The sequence below is a fragment of the Lutra lutra genome, chromosome 3 (genome assembly GCF_902655055.1).
Source record: "Lutra lutra chromosome 3, mLutLut1.2, whole genome shotgun sequence".
NCBI lineage: Eukaryota > Metazoa > Chordata > Mammalia > Carnivora > Mustelidae > Lutra > Lutra lutra.
In genome coordinates, this window is record NC_062280.1 from 148,139,948 (window position 1) to 148,157,840 (window position 17,893).

Below are 17,893 nucleotides of genomic sequence, written 5' to 3' on the forward strand. Positions count from 1 at the left end.
AAAACCTCACAGATGAACCACATAGTCTAGTAATACTGAAAAAATTAAGAAAAAGGTATTACTATAAAATACAGTATATAATACATATAACACACAAAATGTGTGTCAACTGTTTATGTCATCTGTAAGGCTTCCAGTCAATAGTAGGCTATTAGTAGTTAAGTTTTTGGGGAATTAAAAGTTATAAAAACCATATGATCCAGTAATTCCACTATGGCATACACTCGAAGAAAATGAAAACATTAATTTGAAAAGATAAATGCACTTCTATATTTATAGCAGCATTATTTATATGTGATAATAATGTCTATTATTATATACAGACAGGATACAGAAGCAACCCAAGTGCTCACTGATAGATGAGTGGATTAAAAATGTGAGATACTCATCTCTCTCCCTCTTTCACACACAGACACACACACACACACACACACATATTACTCAGCCATAAAAAATAAAATCTTGCCATGTAACAGCATGGATGAACCTAGAGGATATTATGCTAAGTGATATAGATCAAACAAAGAAAGACAAATACCATATGATTTCACTTACATGTATAGTCTAAAAAACAAAACAAATAAAACCAGACTCTTAAATATTGAGAACTGGTGGTTGCAAGAAAGGGTGGTGGATGGCAAAACACATGAAATATGTGAAGGGGATGAACAGGCTCAAACTTCTAGTTATAAAATAAATAAGCCATGGAGATGAACAGCTGAGGGAATATAGTCAATAAAGCTGCAATAGCAGTGTATGGGGACTGCAACTGGGGTGAGCATGGGTTAAAGTATGGAACTGTCAAATCACTGTGTTGTATACCTGAAACTAATATAACACTGTATGACAACTATACTTTAAAAAAAAGTTATAAACAGATTTTCGACCACATGGGGTAGGGAGGGTCAGTGTCCCTAACACCTGTGTTGTTCAAGGGTTTTGCTGAGAGCAAGACTATAAACAGTAGGATGGCGAACAAAGGAATCAAGCAATAGGAATTAGAAGGGAGAAACACGTAATTAATAGTTCTTAAAAATCTTTTTTATAAAAGATTTTACTTACTTATTTTTAGAAAGAGGGAGGAAGGGGCACCTGGGTGGCTCAGTTGGTTAAGCGTCTGCCTTTGGCTCAGGTCATGGTCTCAGAGCCCTGGGATGGAGCCCCACATCAGGTTCCCTGCTCAACGGGGAGTCTGCTTCTCCTTCTGCCTGCTCTACCCCACCTGGCTTGTGCTCTCTTTCTCCCAAATACATAAATAAAATCTTAAGAAAAAGAAAGAGAAAAGAAAGGAGAGAGCATGGGGGTGGGGGGGCACAGAGGGAGCGAGTGAGCGAGAGAAAATCTCAAGCCGACTTCATACTGAGCCAGAGCCCGATGTGGGGCTCGATCCCACAACCCTGACATCATGATCTACACTGAAATCAAGAGTCAGATGTTTAACCAACTGAGGCAGCAAGGTGCCCCATTAATAAATAGTTTCTATGTCTGAGACAGACTTGTGATCCTTAGCAAACATACAATCATTTGCAGTTCACTGTTGAACTAGCTAACATGCACTTAAGGCTCAGTGGAAAATGTGATTATTACTATTTCCATGTAGTCCAAAACTGTGATTCTAAAAAATTGTAATAATTATAATACTGATAGCCCAAGGTTTTTTTCATGATTAACTCTGATCTCATTTCCTACCTTTCTGATCATTCTTAACTTTTCTTTCTGTATTTTCTTCTTTCCTTCAATATATGTACTATCCACCCTTCATACTTGTTCTCTTCTTTCTCCCTGTGATCTCATATACTCCTAAAAGTTCAGATATTATTTACACTTCTATCCTGCCACATTACTGAACTGCTGTATGAGTTCTAGTAGTTTGGGGGTGGAGTCTTTGGGTTTTCCACATAAAGTATCATGTCATCTGAGAAAGGAGAGTTTGACTTCTTCTTTGCCAATTTGAGTACCTTTTATTTCTTTTTGTTGTCTGATTGCTATTGCTAGGACTTCTAGTACTATTTTGAAAAATAGTGGCGAGAGTGGGTGTCCTTGTCATGTTCCTGATCTCAAGGGAAAGGCTCTCAGCTTTTCCCCATTGAGAATATTCACTGTGGGTTTTTCATAGATGGATTTTATGAAATTGAGGAATGTTCCCTCTATCCCTATAAGCTGAATAGTTTTAATCAGGAAAGGATGTTGTATTTTGTCAAATGCTTTCTCTGCATCAATTTAGAGGACCATGTGGTTCTTGTCTCTTCTTTTATTTATGTGTTCTATCACACTGATTGATTTGCGAATGTTGAACCACCCCTGCATCCTAGGGTTAAATCCCACCTGGTCGTGGTGGATAATCAATGCACAGAAAACAGGTGCTTTCTCATACACTAACAATGCAACTGTAGAAAGAGAAATTAGAGAATCGACTCCATTTACAATAGCACCAAAAATCGTAAGATACCTTGAAATAAACCTAATTAAAGAGGTAAAAGATCTATACTCTGGGAACTAAAGGACGCTCATGAAAGAAAGTGAAGACACAAGAAGATGGAAAAACATTCCATGCTCATGGATTGGAAGAATCAACACTGTTAAAATTACTATGATGCCCAGAGCAATCTATAGTTTCAATGCCATCCCGATCAAAATAGCAATAGCATTTTTCAAAGTGCTGGAACATACAATCCAAAAATTTGTATGGAACCAGAAAAGCCCAAATCGGCATCATGTTCCCTGATTTCAAGCTATGTTACAAAGCTGTGATCACCAAGACAGCATGGTTCTGGCACAAAAACAGACACATAATCAATGGCACAGAATAGAGAGCCCAGAAATGGACCCTCAACTCTAGGTCAACTAATCTTCGACAAAGCAGGAAAAAGTATCCAATGGAAAAAAGACAGTCTCTTCAATAAATGGTGCTGGGAAAATTATACAGCTACATACAGAAAAATCAAACTCGACCATTCTCTTATACCATACACAAAGATAAATTCAAAATGGATGGAAGACCTCAACGTGAGGCAGGAATCCATCAAAATCCCAGAGGAGAACACAGGCAGTAACCTCTTCATCAGCCACAGCAACTTCTTTCAAGATACATCTCCAAAGGTAAGGGAAAATGAAAAGCAAAAATGAACTTTTGGGATTTCATTAAGATAAAAAGTTTCTGCACCACAAAGGAAACAGTCAACAAAACAAAGAGGCAACCCACGGAAAGGGAGAAGACATTTGCAAATGACACTACAGACAAAAGGCTGATACCCAAGATCTATGAAGAACTTCTCATACTCAACACCCCAAAAACAGGTAAGTCGAACAATGGGCAGAAGATATGAAAAGACCTTCTCAAAAGGAGACATACAAATGACTAACAGATACATGAAAAAACGTTCTTCATCATTAGCCATCAGGGAAATTCAAATCAAAACCACACTGAGATACCACCTTACACCACTGAGAATGGCAAAAATTGACAAGGCAAGAAACAACAAATGTCGGAGAGGTTGTGGAGAAAGGGGAATTCAAGTTGGTACAGCCACTTTGGAAAACAGTACGGAGGTTCTTCAAAAAATTAAAAATAGAGCTACCCTATGATCCAGCAATTCCACTAGTGGGTATTTACCCCAAAGGTATAGGGACAGTGAAAAGAAGGGCCATATGCACCCCAACGTTCATAGCAACATCACAATAGCCAAACTGTGGAAAGAGTCAAGATGCCCTTCAACAGATGGATGGATAAAGATGTGATTCAGACACACAATGGAGTATTACTCAGCCATCAGAAAGGAAGAATACCCAACTTTTCCATCAACATGGATGGGACTGGAGGAGATTATGCTGAGTGAACTGACTCAAGCAGAGAGTCAATTACCATATGGTTTCACTTACTTGTGGAACATAAGGAATAATATGGAGTGTATTAGGGGAAGGAAAGGAAAAGTGAAGTGGGGGGTAAGTCAGAGGGGTAGACAAACCATGAGAGATTATGGACTCCGAGAAACAAACTGAGAGTTTGAGTGGTGGGGGGATGGGTAAGCCCGGTGATGGGTATTAAGGAGAGCATGTATTGTAGGGAGCACTGGGTGTTTTACATAAACAATGAACCCTGGAACACTGCATCAAAAACTAATGATGTACTTACTATATGGTGACTAACATAATTTAAAAAAAGAAAAAAAAGATATTATCTACATTTCTAGACTCAAATTATCTAATTCCAGACTATAATCAGCCACTGAAAACTACCACATGAAATGTTCTGGAGGTACCTCAACCTCAACATTCCAAAAACTGAATTTATTATTGTCCCACTTTAACCTACTCTATTTCTGTATTCCATACTTCAGTAAATGGCACAGTCTTCCTAGCCCTCCATGACATAGCGCTGATCTAATTTTTTTTTTAAGATTTTTATTTATTAAAAAAAAAAAAAGATTTTTATTTATTTATTTGACAGAGAGAGATCACAAGTAGGCAGAGAGGCAGGCAGAGAGAGAGGAGGAAGCAGGCTCCCTGCTGAGCAGAGAGCCCGATGCGGGACTCAATCCCAGGACCCCGAGATCATGACCCGAGCTGAAGGCAGCGGCCCAACCCACTGAGCCACCCAGGCGCCCCAGCGCCGATCTATTTTTGCAGCCTCTTTCTTCTGCTATGACATCTTCAGAGATCTTTGTACGTATATATATATTTAAAGTTAGCATTTATTTATTTATTTATGTTTAAAGATTATTCGTCAGAGAGGGAGAGACAACAAGCAGGGAAGCAGCACAGAGAGGGAGAAGGCTCTCTGCTGAGCAAGAAGCCCGATGTGGGCTTCAATCCCACGACCCTGGAATCATGACCTGAGCTGAGGGCAGCCACTTAACTGCCTGAGCCACCCCGGCATCCCACAGAGAACTATATATTTTACTTCTACCAAATGACTATTTCCCAAACTTTCAAACTTTTTATTTTTTCATTTTTTTTACTTTCAAACTTTTTAAAACTTCATATTGTTCTATCTGTTTGGAATGCTTACTTCACCCTCATAACAAACTACTACAATCTTTTTCAATCAAAATATCTATAAAGTGTCTATACCTGTGTTTGGTGCTAGGGATACAAATGGTGAATAAGAAGACATCATTCTCGGGGCACCTGGGTGGCTCAGTGGGTTAAGCCTCTGCCTTCGGCTCAGGTCAGGATCCCAGGGTCCTGGGATCGAGCCCCGCATCGGGCTTTCTGCTCAGCGGGAAGCCTGCCCCTCCTCTCTCTGCCTGCCTCTCTGCCTACTTGTGATCTCTGTCTGTCAAATAAATAAATAAAATCTTTAAAAAAAAAAAAAAAGACATCATTCTTGATGCTCTCCTCTTAATTTATAAATCAGTTCAAAAGTAATTTCTGTGATAATCTCTCACATCTACATAATCACAATCCCTCACAATTTGAAGTTCCCACACAATTTTACATCTCTATTGTATCACGGCACTTTAAAACTCCTCCTTGTATTATGCTTATTTCTGATCTTAAATTTTGTAATTCTGGATGGTAAGATGCTACATAAATGTATTTACTTATCTCAGAATTAAAATGAATAAATCCTCAATACATTTAGTTTTAAAGGAAAACAAAACTGCTTTTGATATTCCCACTGGAAAACACCACTGTGTATTTTATTAGAAAGTGATATCCAAAACATGAATAGGAGGCCGGGGTTCTTTACTACAAGATGGCTACACAAAAAAGAAAATGGTTCTGGTTCCCAGTCTGGTTTTGGACAGAAAATCTCTCCCACAGAATATTTTAAGAACCTCTGCAAATTGTAAAGTGGATCTGAAATGCCTTATTTCCATGTAAATTGCTTTATTTTAATGTAGTTCATAGTTTTAAAAGATATTCTTGAGACAATATAATGCTTTAATTAATTTGAAAGGAACCCATTCCTTTAAAAAAAAATTTTTTTTTTTTTTAATTTGAGAAAGAGAGAGAGCAGATGAGAACCCAAGCAGGAGAGCACAAGCATAGAGGCGGGAGTAAGAGAGAAAGAGCAAAGGGAGAAGCAGCCTTTCTCCTGAGCAGGGAGCAAGACACAAGACTCCAAGGGATTCAATCCCAGGGTCCTGAGATCATCACCTGGGCCGAAGGCAGATGCTTAATTGACTGAGGCATCCATGTGCCCCATAAGGAACCCATTCTTAAGGGCTTAACTAAGTATAACATTGAGTCACTATAAAAAGGATACCTTTTTTTTTTTTTTTTAAGAAGGATATCTTTTTAAAGGGCACGTTACTTTTTTACCATTGTGGCAAAGATGTAAAGTTACAGTCTTCCATTGTTTAAATGTTCCAATATTAACTAAAACAAAATAAACAGTTATCATTCTTACCAGTTCTATGCCTGACCTACCTCCTGTGATAAGATCATAATAGTAATGGTAACCCTCAGAGGTTATGCCTTCTACCCATCTGCCCTTTGAAGGGTCTTTCTTCTTTTTCTTCTTTTCCTTCTGCTGCTTTGGTGCAGAGGTTGGTGGGATAGTGCTTGTTACTGGTGATATGCTTGGCTCTGAAATTTCTAGAGAAAAAGATATAAGAAAGGTGAAGTACCAACACTTTTTTTTTTTCCTGGTATGAAACAACTAATAATGTTATTCCAATTAAAAAAGCCTGACAAGAAGATTCTTTTGGGAACTTGACAAATTATAAATAAAGCTCATTTGGAAAACTAAATATGCACAAATATCCAGAATTATAAAACAGAAATGATAAGGGGAATCTAATTCTACCAGATGTTAAAACTTACTCTAAAACAATTGGTATATTTAAAAAAAAAAAAAAAAAAAGGTAAAACGAATCCTGGAGTAGGTAAACATATGAATGAAATAGAACAAAGAGTAAACAGACCCAAATGCAGATTCCTGGTGCATATGAGAAAAAGAGATCACTTAACAAATGATGTTGGATTGACTGGTTACTTATTTAGAAAAAAGTAGAGCTATTCCCCACTGCAAGGCCCCTCTCATGTTTGCACATAAATATAAACTTCAGATTAAAGATATATGTGAAAAAAAACACAAAGTAAAATAGTGTTAAACCTACATACAAATCCAAATATTCCATTATAGCAAAATAAAAACAAAAAAAAAAAAAACAAAAATAATATGATGCTATGTTAATTATAATAGAATTAAGATTTTTAAAAACTAAAAAAAATAAAAAGACAAATAATAAATATTTACAACAAATATGGCTATGGTTAATTTCGTAACAAAGATTCCTTACAAATAAATCCAACATTCTAACAAAAGATGGACAAAAAGTACAAAGATAAGACAGTTTGGTATTAGCTATCAATATATAAAATATATTCACACTTTGATTCTGCAATTTCATCTCTATAGAGATTAAACTTACAGAAATAAATGTGAAAAAACACGCCTACATAACGACTCACTGAAGCATTCATTCTAACAGTGAAAACTCTAAGCAACCTAAATGTTAGTCTGGAAGAGATTAGTTAAATAAGTTATGACACTTTTATGGCATTTTGTTATGGCATTTTATAACCATTATTAAACACTTATTGCAAGTAGTCACTGTAATAAGCAGTTTATACCATTATGTTACTTAGTTTTTGTGAAAATTGGAGGTTGTAGACCTAGCAAGTGGCAATTCTGGTGGATTCCAAAGTCTGTGCTCCTAACCACTCTGTAGCCATTAAACACGATGTATATCCTTAATTATTTAAAAGAAAGGAAGTATTTGACATGTTATTGAGGGAAAAAATAAAACCACCTCCAAATAGATTATAATGTGATGTATAACTTAAAAAAGAAAACTCTAAAGATGTCTGGGATAATCTCAAAAGTATTTAGTCTTTAAAAGTCCTTTCTTTGTACTGCATTATTGCACTTTAAGGGGAATGTACATCCTACTAAAGAAAACAAGGCTATCACAAATAATTTAATTTGGAAAAAATCCTATTTAAATACATTTAAGTACAAAATGCTGGAAGACTGATTTGCTTATAGGGTAGCATAATGGAACCTCCCAATCCATATAATTGATGAGATGAAATTTCAACTACTCCCTTTTAATCCTGCAGGAACACCTCTATCCTTTTTTTTCTTTAAGCATACAGCTTTATCCTCATGGAAATAGAGCCCCCATCCCTTCCTTTTAACTAAAAATGTCCAGGATAATATTTTTAAAGACTGGTTACAACTATCCTTATTTGATGAGGGCAATACCAATTGACTTATCATTCTGCTTAAAAACTAATGGAAAGAAGTTTTTAGAGAGTAAAGAATATCATTCAATGTTGACTCTCTCAACCATTCTGCAAGATCAACAACTGGGACTGCTATTTGCCTGGTTTAAGGATAATGGATTTGTCATGGAAGAAATGCTGACAGAAAAGTTCCTGAGTTAAAGCCCAAGTTCATCAACAAGATTGATACACTCTACTTAAATAAATGCCTTTTATCTGGAACTGAGTTATCTTCAAACCTCCAAATTATTTACCTTCTTGCTGGTGACCGCATGGAAAAAGGGAACTCTCCTGCTGGTGTATGTGAACTGGTCCAACCACTATGTAGAACTTACGGAGGTTCCTCAAAAAGTTAAAAATAGATCTACCATATGACCTAGCAATTTCACTTCTGGTTATACACTCATTGGACATACGAGCAGGATTTCAAAGGGATATATGCACTCCCATACCTACTGCAGCATTACTCATCACAGCCAAGATATGTAAACAACCCTAATGCCCATCAACAAGACGAATGGATAAAAAGATATAGTACATATGCATAATGTAATACTATTCAGCCATGAGACAGGAGGATATCTTGCCATCTGCAGCAACATGGATGGAACCTGAACATATTATGATAAGTGAGGTAAGTCAGGTAAAGAGAAGACAAGCATACTGCATGATATCACTTGATGTGGAATCTAAGAGTCAAACTCATGAGACCAAAAAGTAAAATTGTTGTTTCCAGAGGACAGGGGGTTGGGGGTTAAGACTGATACTGTTTAAGGTTATAAACTTGCAGTAAGTAGTACTTAAGCCATAGAGATTGAATGCACAGTATAACGAATAGAGACAACAATACCTTAATAGATAATGTGGCAAATATTGCTTTAGTAGCGATCTTATTACGATATATAAATGCATCAAAGTAACACCTGCATAAATAATGTTTTATGTCAAACTTATCCAATTAAAAAAATTATCTGCCTTCTAGTGGTAAAATCAGTAAATTTGTCCACAAAAGGCTAATTCACTATAACTCAACCATATAACCAAACATAATTCATACTTTTGACCATATGGATAAAGCAAACTGTGGTTATAATGCAAGGCCTATTTTTTAATGAATAGCTCCTTTTAGCCAAGTACCTAAAAAACTCAGCTGTGTCTGAAATGAACACTGACCAAGACAGAACTAGGACTAGCTAACCACCAAGGTAGTATGGTTATGAATGGAAGTGTCACAAGATGAAGCTTTAAAAGTAAAATAAAAGTGCGTAAGCCAAGTCCCACGGTCTAAATACAGCTATGATGCATAGGAAAAGCACTAAGAGTAGACCCTGAGTGTACCACCTCTTTATGGAAACAATAAAAGCTCACTGAGCATGACCTCTGATGTTCGTTTTAAAACATGCTGGCTGCTTTTTTACCTGACTCTAAGCCAAGCCTTTTCAAATCCTCTTGGTATGCTTTCAGCGCAGCTGCCTCCATCGCGGCAAACTCCTTTGATGCCTTTTCTTCTTCCTTTGCCTTATCCAGGCTTTTCTGTTTAATCTATGTAAGGCACATATAAAATCGAAAGCCAGGTAAAGGACTGATATTTACATGGAAAACTGGCAAATAAATAAATAAATAAATTACCTCACTGATCCTCTTCGCAACATTCTCCTTATGATTCTTTCCTCTTTCATGAAATTCAACACTCTTGAAAATTAATAAAAGAGAAAATGCAAAGGAAAGTTACATCAATATCATAATGGTCACAGTAAGGTAACAATAAATAGAGGAATGGAACATAACAAAATTGAAATGATTGACAGAAAAATAATTTTAATGCAAATCAGTCCTTTTTATCAAATGATACGAGGGAACTGAACCATGTTAATTGTTATCATATCCTCTGACTAGGTTTCCTTTGGTGCTTAGAATAAACTATGATGACCATATCAATAGAGAAAAATACAAAGTACCCGTGATGACAAATCTAGTTAATAATGATTGTAACAAGAACTCAAACAAGACATGAAGCCAGAAAGAGGAGTGGGGAAAAAACTTAACTCCAAGAAACACCTCTCAACATAAAATGTCAAAACCTGTAAGTCTCTAGAATTTGTACTGCTCTGGAAACAGAGAATAAACAATATTAGAACTTATTCCTCCAAACTGAGAGGAAAGTAGACAGCAAGGAATTCCTTCCAAGTTATAAACAAATACTTTTACACACTGTGGTAATGGTACAAAATGTACAACTCTTATGGAGGACAATTTGGCACTATCTACCAAATTTTGGTTGCTGGAATAGAGAACAAAATTCCTATATACTGATGTGGAGAGAGTTCCAGGAGATACTGTTCAATTAAAAAAAACAAACAGGGGCGCCTGGGTGGCTCAGTGGGTTAAAGCCTCTGCCTTCGGCTCAGGTCATGATCCCAGGGTCCAGGGATCGAGCCCCACATAGGGCTCTCTGCTGGCAGGGAGCCTGCTTCCCCCACCCCCAACCCTGCCTGCCTCTCTGCCTACTTGTGATCTCTTTCTCTCTGTCAAATAATAAATAAAATCTTTAAAAAAACAAAAAAAACCCACGAAACTATGGTGAAGGATAGTGTGTATGGTATCCTAGGTTTTACATTATGCTGGAATAAAAACCTATATGTGCGTACAGAAACAATGAAATGGACTAGAAAATGAAAAAAAGTGGTAACCTCCAAAAAGTGATGGTGACTGGATGGGACAAAGGAGTGAGTGAATGTTATTACTCATTTAAAACAGTCAAGAATGCTCCCTAAATTACAAGTGTCTGGTTGTATGCAATTAAGCAATTTCTGATAAACCTTGCAAAATAAATTTTGTCAATCAAATCTAAGTTAAGCTATCCTAAAGTACTACCATAAATTCCTCTTTAAAGTCAGACATTGTAAAACAAAGGTTCACCTTTTAATTTTCATATATCAGGTTTCCTAAAGTTAATTATACCACACAAAGACTATTAAAGACTCATTTCAAAACAAAATAATTTTGGGGGCGCCTGGGTGGCTCAGTGGGTTAAAGCCGCTGCCTTCGGCTCAGGTCATGATCCCAGGGTCCTGCTCAGCGGGGAGCCTGCTTCCCTTCCTTTCTCTCTGCCTGCCTCTCTGCCTACTTGTGATCTGTCTGTCAAATAAATAAATAAAATATTTAAAAAAATAATAAAGTTTTGTTTCTAATTAAAGGTTAAACTGATGTATATTAATAATCCAAAGAGAGCAAAGATTATCCTAGAAGGGATTATTTACTCTTCTTGACTCCTAAAATTCATTGAACTGATTGGGAACCTCAAGAGAAGAGAAACTATCAACCATTTGTACAGAATTCATAATTTATGGCATTTATGTGTAAGGATGGCCTAAGTTAAACAAGTTGAGATCTTTAGCAACTATTCAAAAGACCAAAAACAAAATCCTGGAAAAAAATATGCCCAAACTCCTTGTACACAGTAGTAAATAAATGTCTATCAAAGAAGTATAACATTGTTAAAAACGGGGCTACTGTTCTGTTGTGCATGCAACTCTATCAAGTACAAAGGCTAGGAATATATACTTAAAAGATATCCACATATTTCTGTGCTACGTATATATTATTATGACATGCACATAAGGGGGAAAAATCAGTGATGCTTTTATGTCTTAAAAGCTTAATCTAGATTGAGATACAGTAATAAGATGCTTAATAGAGCTGCTATTTTCATAGTCTATGAAACAGGTAATGATGTTCTTTAAAATGAAACCATTTATAGCTACAAAGCTTTGCAAATATGTTTAATTTATTTTTCTGGAGTTGAAAAGATACAAGATAAACTACAATAATGTTCCTTTTTATATATAAAGGGCTTTGCCCTTTAATATTTTTTATATGGTAGTATTAAACAACATCATAATGTGGATAAACAGGGATGAGATGTTTATGATGAGACTCAACATCCATTTTCTGAATGTGACTAAAGGATCATAGAGAAATAATTTGGCTTAACATATAATCAAATTTAACCTGATGAAAAGGAAGAAGGCTTACCACTTTTGTACAAGAAATGAAAAGACAACAGAAATATTTTAATGTTTTGAAAAATCAAGAGCAATGTATTTGAAGGTGCTTCATAAATACTGTTTAGATCAAAAAGAAACACAGGAATACAATATCATTAAACTCTCTTATAGTGGAATTATCATACAGGCCTATTGTCCGCTATCCAACACTTGCAGTAATCACAGAATTTCTTTGGTTGCGACTTCCAGTAGTCTGCCCTGAAAAAGGGAAAAACAAGTCTAAGCTTATTTATAATTAAAAAGGCAAAATTGTGCATGTTTTTATATCTTCTTAGAGTCTGAAATATAACACCCTGTTACTGAATCCTGTCTTATTATACACATTACCTTTAGTATTTAACTCACTGCAGCAGTTATCTGAAATTGTTGCCGCTAGAAAAGAAGTCTGCACCGGATTTAAAACTTCCTTTAATAAAAGTGCTTAAAAAATTTTTTTTTTCTCATTTGCCACTATCATCAGTGTGAAGAAATAAGAAACATCTTGGAAAAGATTTATCTTCTCTATGCCTTTCTGGCACTTTGGGAGATTGCCGTAATGGAGGCCTGAAGCAGCTCAAAGTTTGCTTTAAATCAAGTTAGTTCCATCAAAGGAACAAAGAACAAGACACTTTTGGAGGGAGACTGGTTCCTCCGAGACTATCAGTTTATACAATTTGTTCTTGAGACTTGGGGCAAGAGAAGAGTTGGAAAAGCCAAGGACCTCTTAGCCTGCAAGGCTTGGGGGAGCGGGGGGGGGGGTCACTATGCTAACAAGACTCGCCGTTTCTACCAGTCGGTGAAGGCGGAGGTGGCCCAAGTCCAACCCTAAAGTTTCACAATACCCCAGGATTCAAGCGCTACAGAAGCGAATAGGGTGCTTGCTACCCCCCAACTGTGCAAGTGAGGGAGCTCCCGGCTGCTTCGCGGGCAGCAGTCCAACCTCAACTGGCCGCCAACCTCCCTCCCGAAGCCCGAGCTTCGGGCCCCCAGGGCGCCCCGAAGGATAGCATTTCTAAACGCCCTGAAAACCGGCCCTGCCGGTCTGCGACCGGTCCCGAGCGAGTTAAGAGCACCTCCGTCACGCCTCCAGCCGAAAAGAGGTGGGGGGGGGGCGGGTGGTGGAGGGCGAGACCCGGCAGAGAAAGGGCCGCCCTGGGAAACAACACCTCGTTGTTTAGAGCCTGAGACCCGACTCACATGACTGGACCAGCCGCTCCGTGCGTCGCCCCGGGGTCCGGCTCGAGCTCGTGTTCCCCACGCGGGGCGACTTGGGACCCAGCCCGTCGCGAGGCCCACCGGAGCCTCCAAACCCGAACACCTCCCTCTTTCCCCGGGACCAGGGTTCCACGGTTCCCAACTACGGATACCCAGGCGTCTCAATCCGCGTTCGAAATCTCCTCCTCTTCCCCTCCCCCTACGGGGCGGTACTCTGGGATCCTGAGAGGTGGGGTCGGTATAAAGGGGTTGAGGTCACCCAGAAGGGGTGAAAGCGCGACGGGACCTCAGCCGAAGAACAAGAACTTCACGCTTCAAGTCCCCGCATCATCCCGCCTTCACTCTCTTCCCCTGGGATCCAGAACCTCCACCCTTCTAGGCTCGCTGGCTCGTGGCCGAGGAGCTCGCGCGCCGCCTCCGCCCCAACGCAAACAGCTGTTCCCCGAGACGTCGCCGCCCTCAACTTTGCCAACTAGTCCGCACGCACTTTGACCAGCGAAGCAACCCGGACCTGTAGGCTGGGGGCCGTTGGCGGAGTTAGAAAAAGAAAGGTGAAACAGCTGGTGTCGGGGCCGCGAGTTGCTGGGCTTTGCCTCAGAACTTTCCGGAGGCGGCGGAGTGGCCCCGCCCCGCCCCCGCGACGCCCGCGCACACGGGCCGGCTAGTTCCTTCGCTCGTGGAGCGCGTGGGCATCCGCGGCGGCTGGGCGGCTCGAGTGGCGCAGAGGCGACGGGGTGAACAGCGGCGTGAGGAAGCAGAGCAGAGGCAGTGGGGGCGCGTGCACTTGTCAGGTGAGTCACGGCAGCTCCTCTATCAGTACTTCCCATATGGTCTAGCGGTTAGGATTCCTGGTTTTCACCCAGGCGGCCCGGGTTCGACTCCCGGTATGGGAAAGAAATAATGCTTTTAATAGACCGAATGGGAGAGGAACTTATTTTGTTTCCCATATTCTGGCTCTCTACTTGTCTCCTTCTGATGAGTTTGTGAAAAACGAACATTAGTGCTACGCCGGGTAGACTAGAGGAGCGAGTGCGCTTGGGTCCCTCGCCTCGCTCCTCTGCCAGCGGAGTTTCACTTTCCAGGGGCTGCCCTCCTGCCCCTCCGCCCCCAGTCGTCCTCTTCCAGACGCTCAGGAGGTGATGATTAACTCCGGCCTAGTCTTATCTCCTCCCAGCGCCCCCCGCCCCCCCCTCCTCCCCCGGGCCCACACCCTCCGCGGCCGTAGTTTTCCGACCGTCCCAAGTGACGCGGGGCGTGTTCACCCCCTGCCCTCGGCGCTGGGAGTCCGCACCCCGTTTGGAGTCCTCGTCTCTTTCCGCCTGCTGTTTACGGGGACCCCCCCGCCCTGGCCGCCCCCGGCACAAAGCCGCCTGTAGCGGGGCGCGCGGCGGCGTGGCGGTCTGGCGAGCCTCGGTGCCTTCGGGCGCGCTTTCCCGTCCGCGTAGCTGCCCGTCACCGCCCGATCGGCCGCGTGTCCACCCGGCTGTCCCGCAGCGGCCGAGCCCGCCGGCCAGCTCCACCCAGCCTGACCTCGGGGGCGCTGGTTTCTGCGCACAAAAGTCCCGGGGACTCCGGAGCCACACACTTGAGTGCCACTGCCTGGGAAGGCCTCCGGGGAAGGGAATCCCCCCTCCACCCCCAATCCTCCCGCCCCGCTTTAAAGCGCGCACACAGACGCGCGCGCACGTGCTGCGGAGAAGAAAAATACCACTATGATGAGATGTCTTTAGGGAAGAAATTTAACTTTCCAAAGGGTCTAACGTTTTGAGCGCCGCCGATAGAAGAATCTTGGGGTGGAGGTGGGGCTTGGAAGAGAGAAAATTGGCTGGAGACTGGGGAGGGGATGTTATAACAAAGTTTCACTGTATTTTTAAATATAGAAGCCCTGTGTTTATTACAAAGAAGGGGCAGCTGTGTCAGCAGCATGTGAGCTGTAAATGAAACAAAAGCGTTATCTTAAATGCAAGCTGAAATTAGAAGATGGGGTGAGCTATAATGTTTAGTACATTGGGCCTCTGGGAACAATTGGAGAAGGAAGAAGTGGCTCTTATGGATCGGTTTCTGGCCAGTGCCATTGACAAGAGCAGAAGTGGTGGTTAGTGTGCGCATTTCCAAACTTTTATATTTTAACTGCACAGTGAGTTTTGAAATAATCTATTGACGTGATCCGCATGATTAAGGATGAATCACTTTTATATTGTAAGTAAACTTCGTAATTAAAAATATTTTATTTCTTGGTTAGCTGAAATATTTGAATATTTACAAGCACCGTCACACGCTTTTGAAAGTTCCTGATGTTCAGGATCATGTTAGTAGGTTGTGGACACAGTACCGAATGGAATTGTATTTTCGCTTCTGCAATTAGCTCGGGATTGACCTTGGGTGAATCTTCCACCTTCTCTGTGCGCAGTGTTTACAGCTTAAACTCTTGATCATACATATCATTCAGAAACTTCGGATAGAGTTGCAAGAATTGAGCAATTCTTGAATAGGTAATGCAAGTGGAAACGTTTTATTTACGTGGGGAAAGTTTCATTTAAATGAAGAGTAGGATTGTGTCATTATTGAGAAACCATTTACTAAAAAACTCAGTCGGAATTTGGAAGGAGGGAAAGACCCCTCTGCGTTGTCTCTGGAGAGGGCTTAATTGTTCTTGACCTTGCATTTTGTGTTGACTTGGTATCATACAGTACCAAGGTGCTAAAATGGATATGATTTTCAACTGAGCACCCGGGAATTGCAAATAGCTTTGCTTTTTGTATACTTAAAGATTTGCTGAAGGGAGTAGTTTGGTGACAGTATTTCTCAGACTCCTATATTGTGTACCAGGCCAAACAGGGTAAGGCAATATCAGAGTTACAGAACATCACTTCTACTCCTGAGACCTGACCAAGAGAGGTAGAGGAGAGTGTTTGCCTTGAACCTTGAAGAACTGGTTGGATTTCTCCAAGTGGAGAATGTGTATCTTAAAGCTGAGGGGAGTGGAGGGTGGGTGGGGGACTGGAGGGGGAGGCGGAGTCAACAGTATGAAGCTGGCATACTGTCTGAACCCAGTGTCTGGAGGAAGAGGCATGGGAGACCAAGCTGGGATGGTAGAAGAGAATTTCACCTTAATAAATTTTGACTAGATAACGGGTTCTTTTATCAAAGGAGTACCATTTATGTAACTAGAGTTTTCAAAACACTTTCTCCTTTGAAAAAATAAATATAGCAGTAATATGTGAAACTTTACTCTGTTAAAAACCTTAAGCAATGTAGAGACTTGTGCCCGTATTTTATGTTCACCAGTTGAATAGTAATTTTTAATTAATAGAATGAGAAAAACAATGAATTCAATTTGAAAGAATGAAATCTAGGTTTAAATCATGAGCATTATCTACAACTATATTCTTACTAGCATGCTTTATTGAAAATGACCTTAATATTCTAAGACTGAGCTGCTAGCTGCTGTCAATAAGGCATACACCTTAAACTGGTTAAGGGTCAGTGATAAGTTTGTAAGGCTTCATTCATATGTTTGTACCTTGTTACCAAAAAGGCACTGATAGTCATGTTTTAGGTGTCCCCTCATGAACCACAGAGTAAAGTGATACTAATTGAGTGGTATGTATTTGCCCAAGTAGTCTCTTAGATTTGCTGCTCTTAGGCACAATCAGAAGCTGTATGACCATTCAGTAAATGTTTACACAGATGACTATCTACATTTAAAGAAATATAAGGGATTAAAAATGGTGGTATTTAGGGCGCCTGGGTGGCTCAGTGGGTTAAGCCGCTGCCTTCGGCTCAGGTCATGATCTCAGGATCCTGGGATCGAGGCCCGCATCGGGCTCTCTGCTCAGCAGGGAGCCTGCTTCCCTCTCTCTCTCTCTCTCTCTCTCTCTCTCTCTCTGCCTGCCTCTCTGTCTACTTGTGATCTCTCTCTGTCAAATAAATAAATAAAATCTTAAAAAAAAAATGGTGGTATTTAAAATCCAAGGACTTTGCCATGGTTGAATATTATCTGGCCTCTATTTACCGCCCCAAATTCATCTCCTCCCTTCTCTGCCTCTTCATTATATATCAGCCACACTGGCTTCCTTTTTGTTCCTTGAACATACCAAACTTGTTCTCCCACTTTTATTTCTTGGTGTTTCCACTACCTCTAATATTTCCCCTCCAGCTCTTCATATTTCAGTCAACATCAGTGAGGTCTTTCTGATCAGCCTTTTCTTTTGGTTACTTTATTCTTTTGTTTTCTCCTTTTTCTTAGTACCTGAAATTAACACATTCACTTGTTCCTGTTTATTTCTTACCTTTTTTCCCACTAGAGTATGAACTCCTGGAGGGTAAGGATACTGAATAGTGAAATCATTCTTGCTTTTTAAGATTCAAACAATAGTGAAGTAGTTGGAACC

General features: G+C 40.2%; 2 protein-coding genes and 1 non-coding gene across 6 annotated transcripts in view; 2 read left to right on the forward strand and 1 right to left on the reverse strand.

Annotated features, from left to right (window-relative positions):
- Positions 1–14,141, reverse strand: part of WBP4 (WW domain binding protein 4) — a 68,367-nt gene extending 54,226 nt beyond the window's left edge. Inside the window, exons 1-5 of one of the 2 annotated variants that reach the window (XM_047720069.1) lie at positions 14,011–14,141; positions 12,431–12,503; positions 9,868–9,930; positions 9,657–9,780; positions 6,376–6,543 (exon numbers count right to left, since the gene is read on the reverse strand). In XM_047720069.1, coding sequence (XP_047576025.1) covers positions 6,376–6,543; positions 9,657–9,717 — 229 coding nt within the window. In that variant the 5' untranslated portion in view covers positions 9,718–9,780; positions 9,868–9,930; positions 12,431–12,503; positions 14,011–14,141. Of the gene's footprint in view, positions 1–6,375; positions 6,544–9,656; positions 9,781–9,867; positions 9,931–12,430; positions 12,504–13,481; positions 13,634–14,010 lie in introns of those variants that run through there. The other variant, XM_047720068.1, reaches the window with a different exon arrangement.
- Positions 14,142–14,168: 27 nt separating this feature from the next.
- The window catches only part of ELF1 (E74 like ETS transcription factor 1), a 107,139-nt gene continuing 103,414 nt past the window's right edge, over positions 14,169–17,893 (forward strand). For 2 of the 3 annotated variants that reach the window (XM_047720065.1, XM_047720064.1), the window contains exon 1: positions 14,169–14,290. The gene's annotated coding sequence lies outside the window, so the exon portion shown is untranslated. The remainder of the gene's footprint in view (positions 14,291–17,893) is intronic. The other variant, XM_047720063.1, reaches the window with a different exon arrangement.
- On the forward strand, positions 14,321–14,392 carry TRNAE-UUC (transfer RNA glutamic acid (anticodon UUC)). The gene has a single exon. It is a non-coding gene; the product is annotated as a tRNA-Glu (tRNA).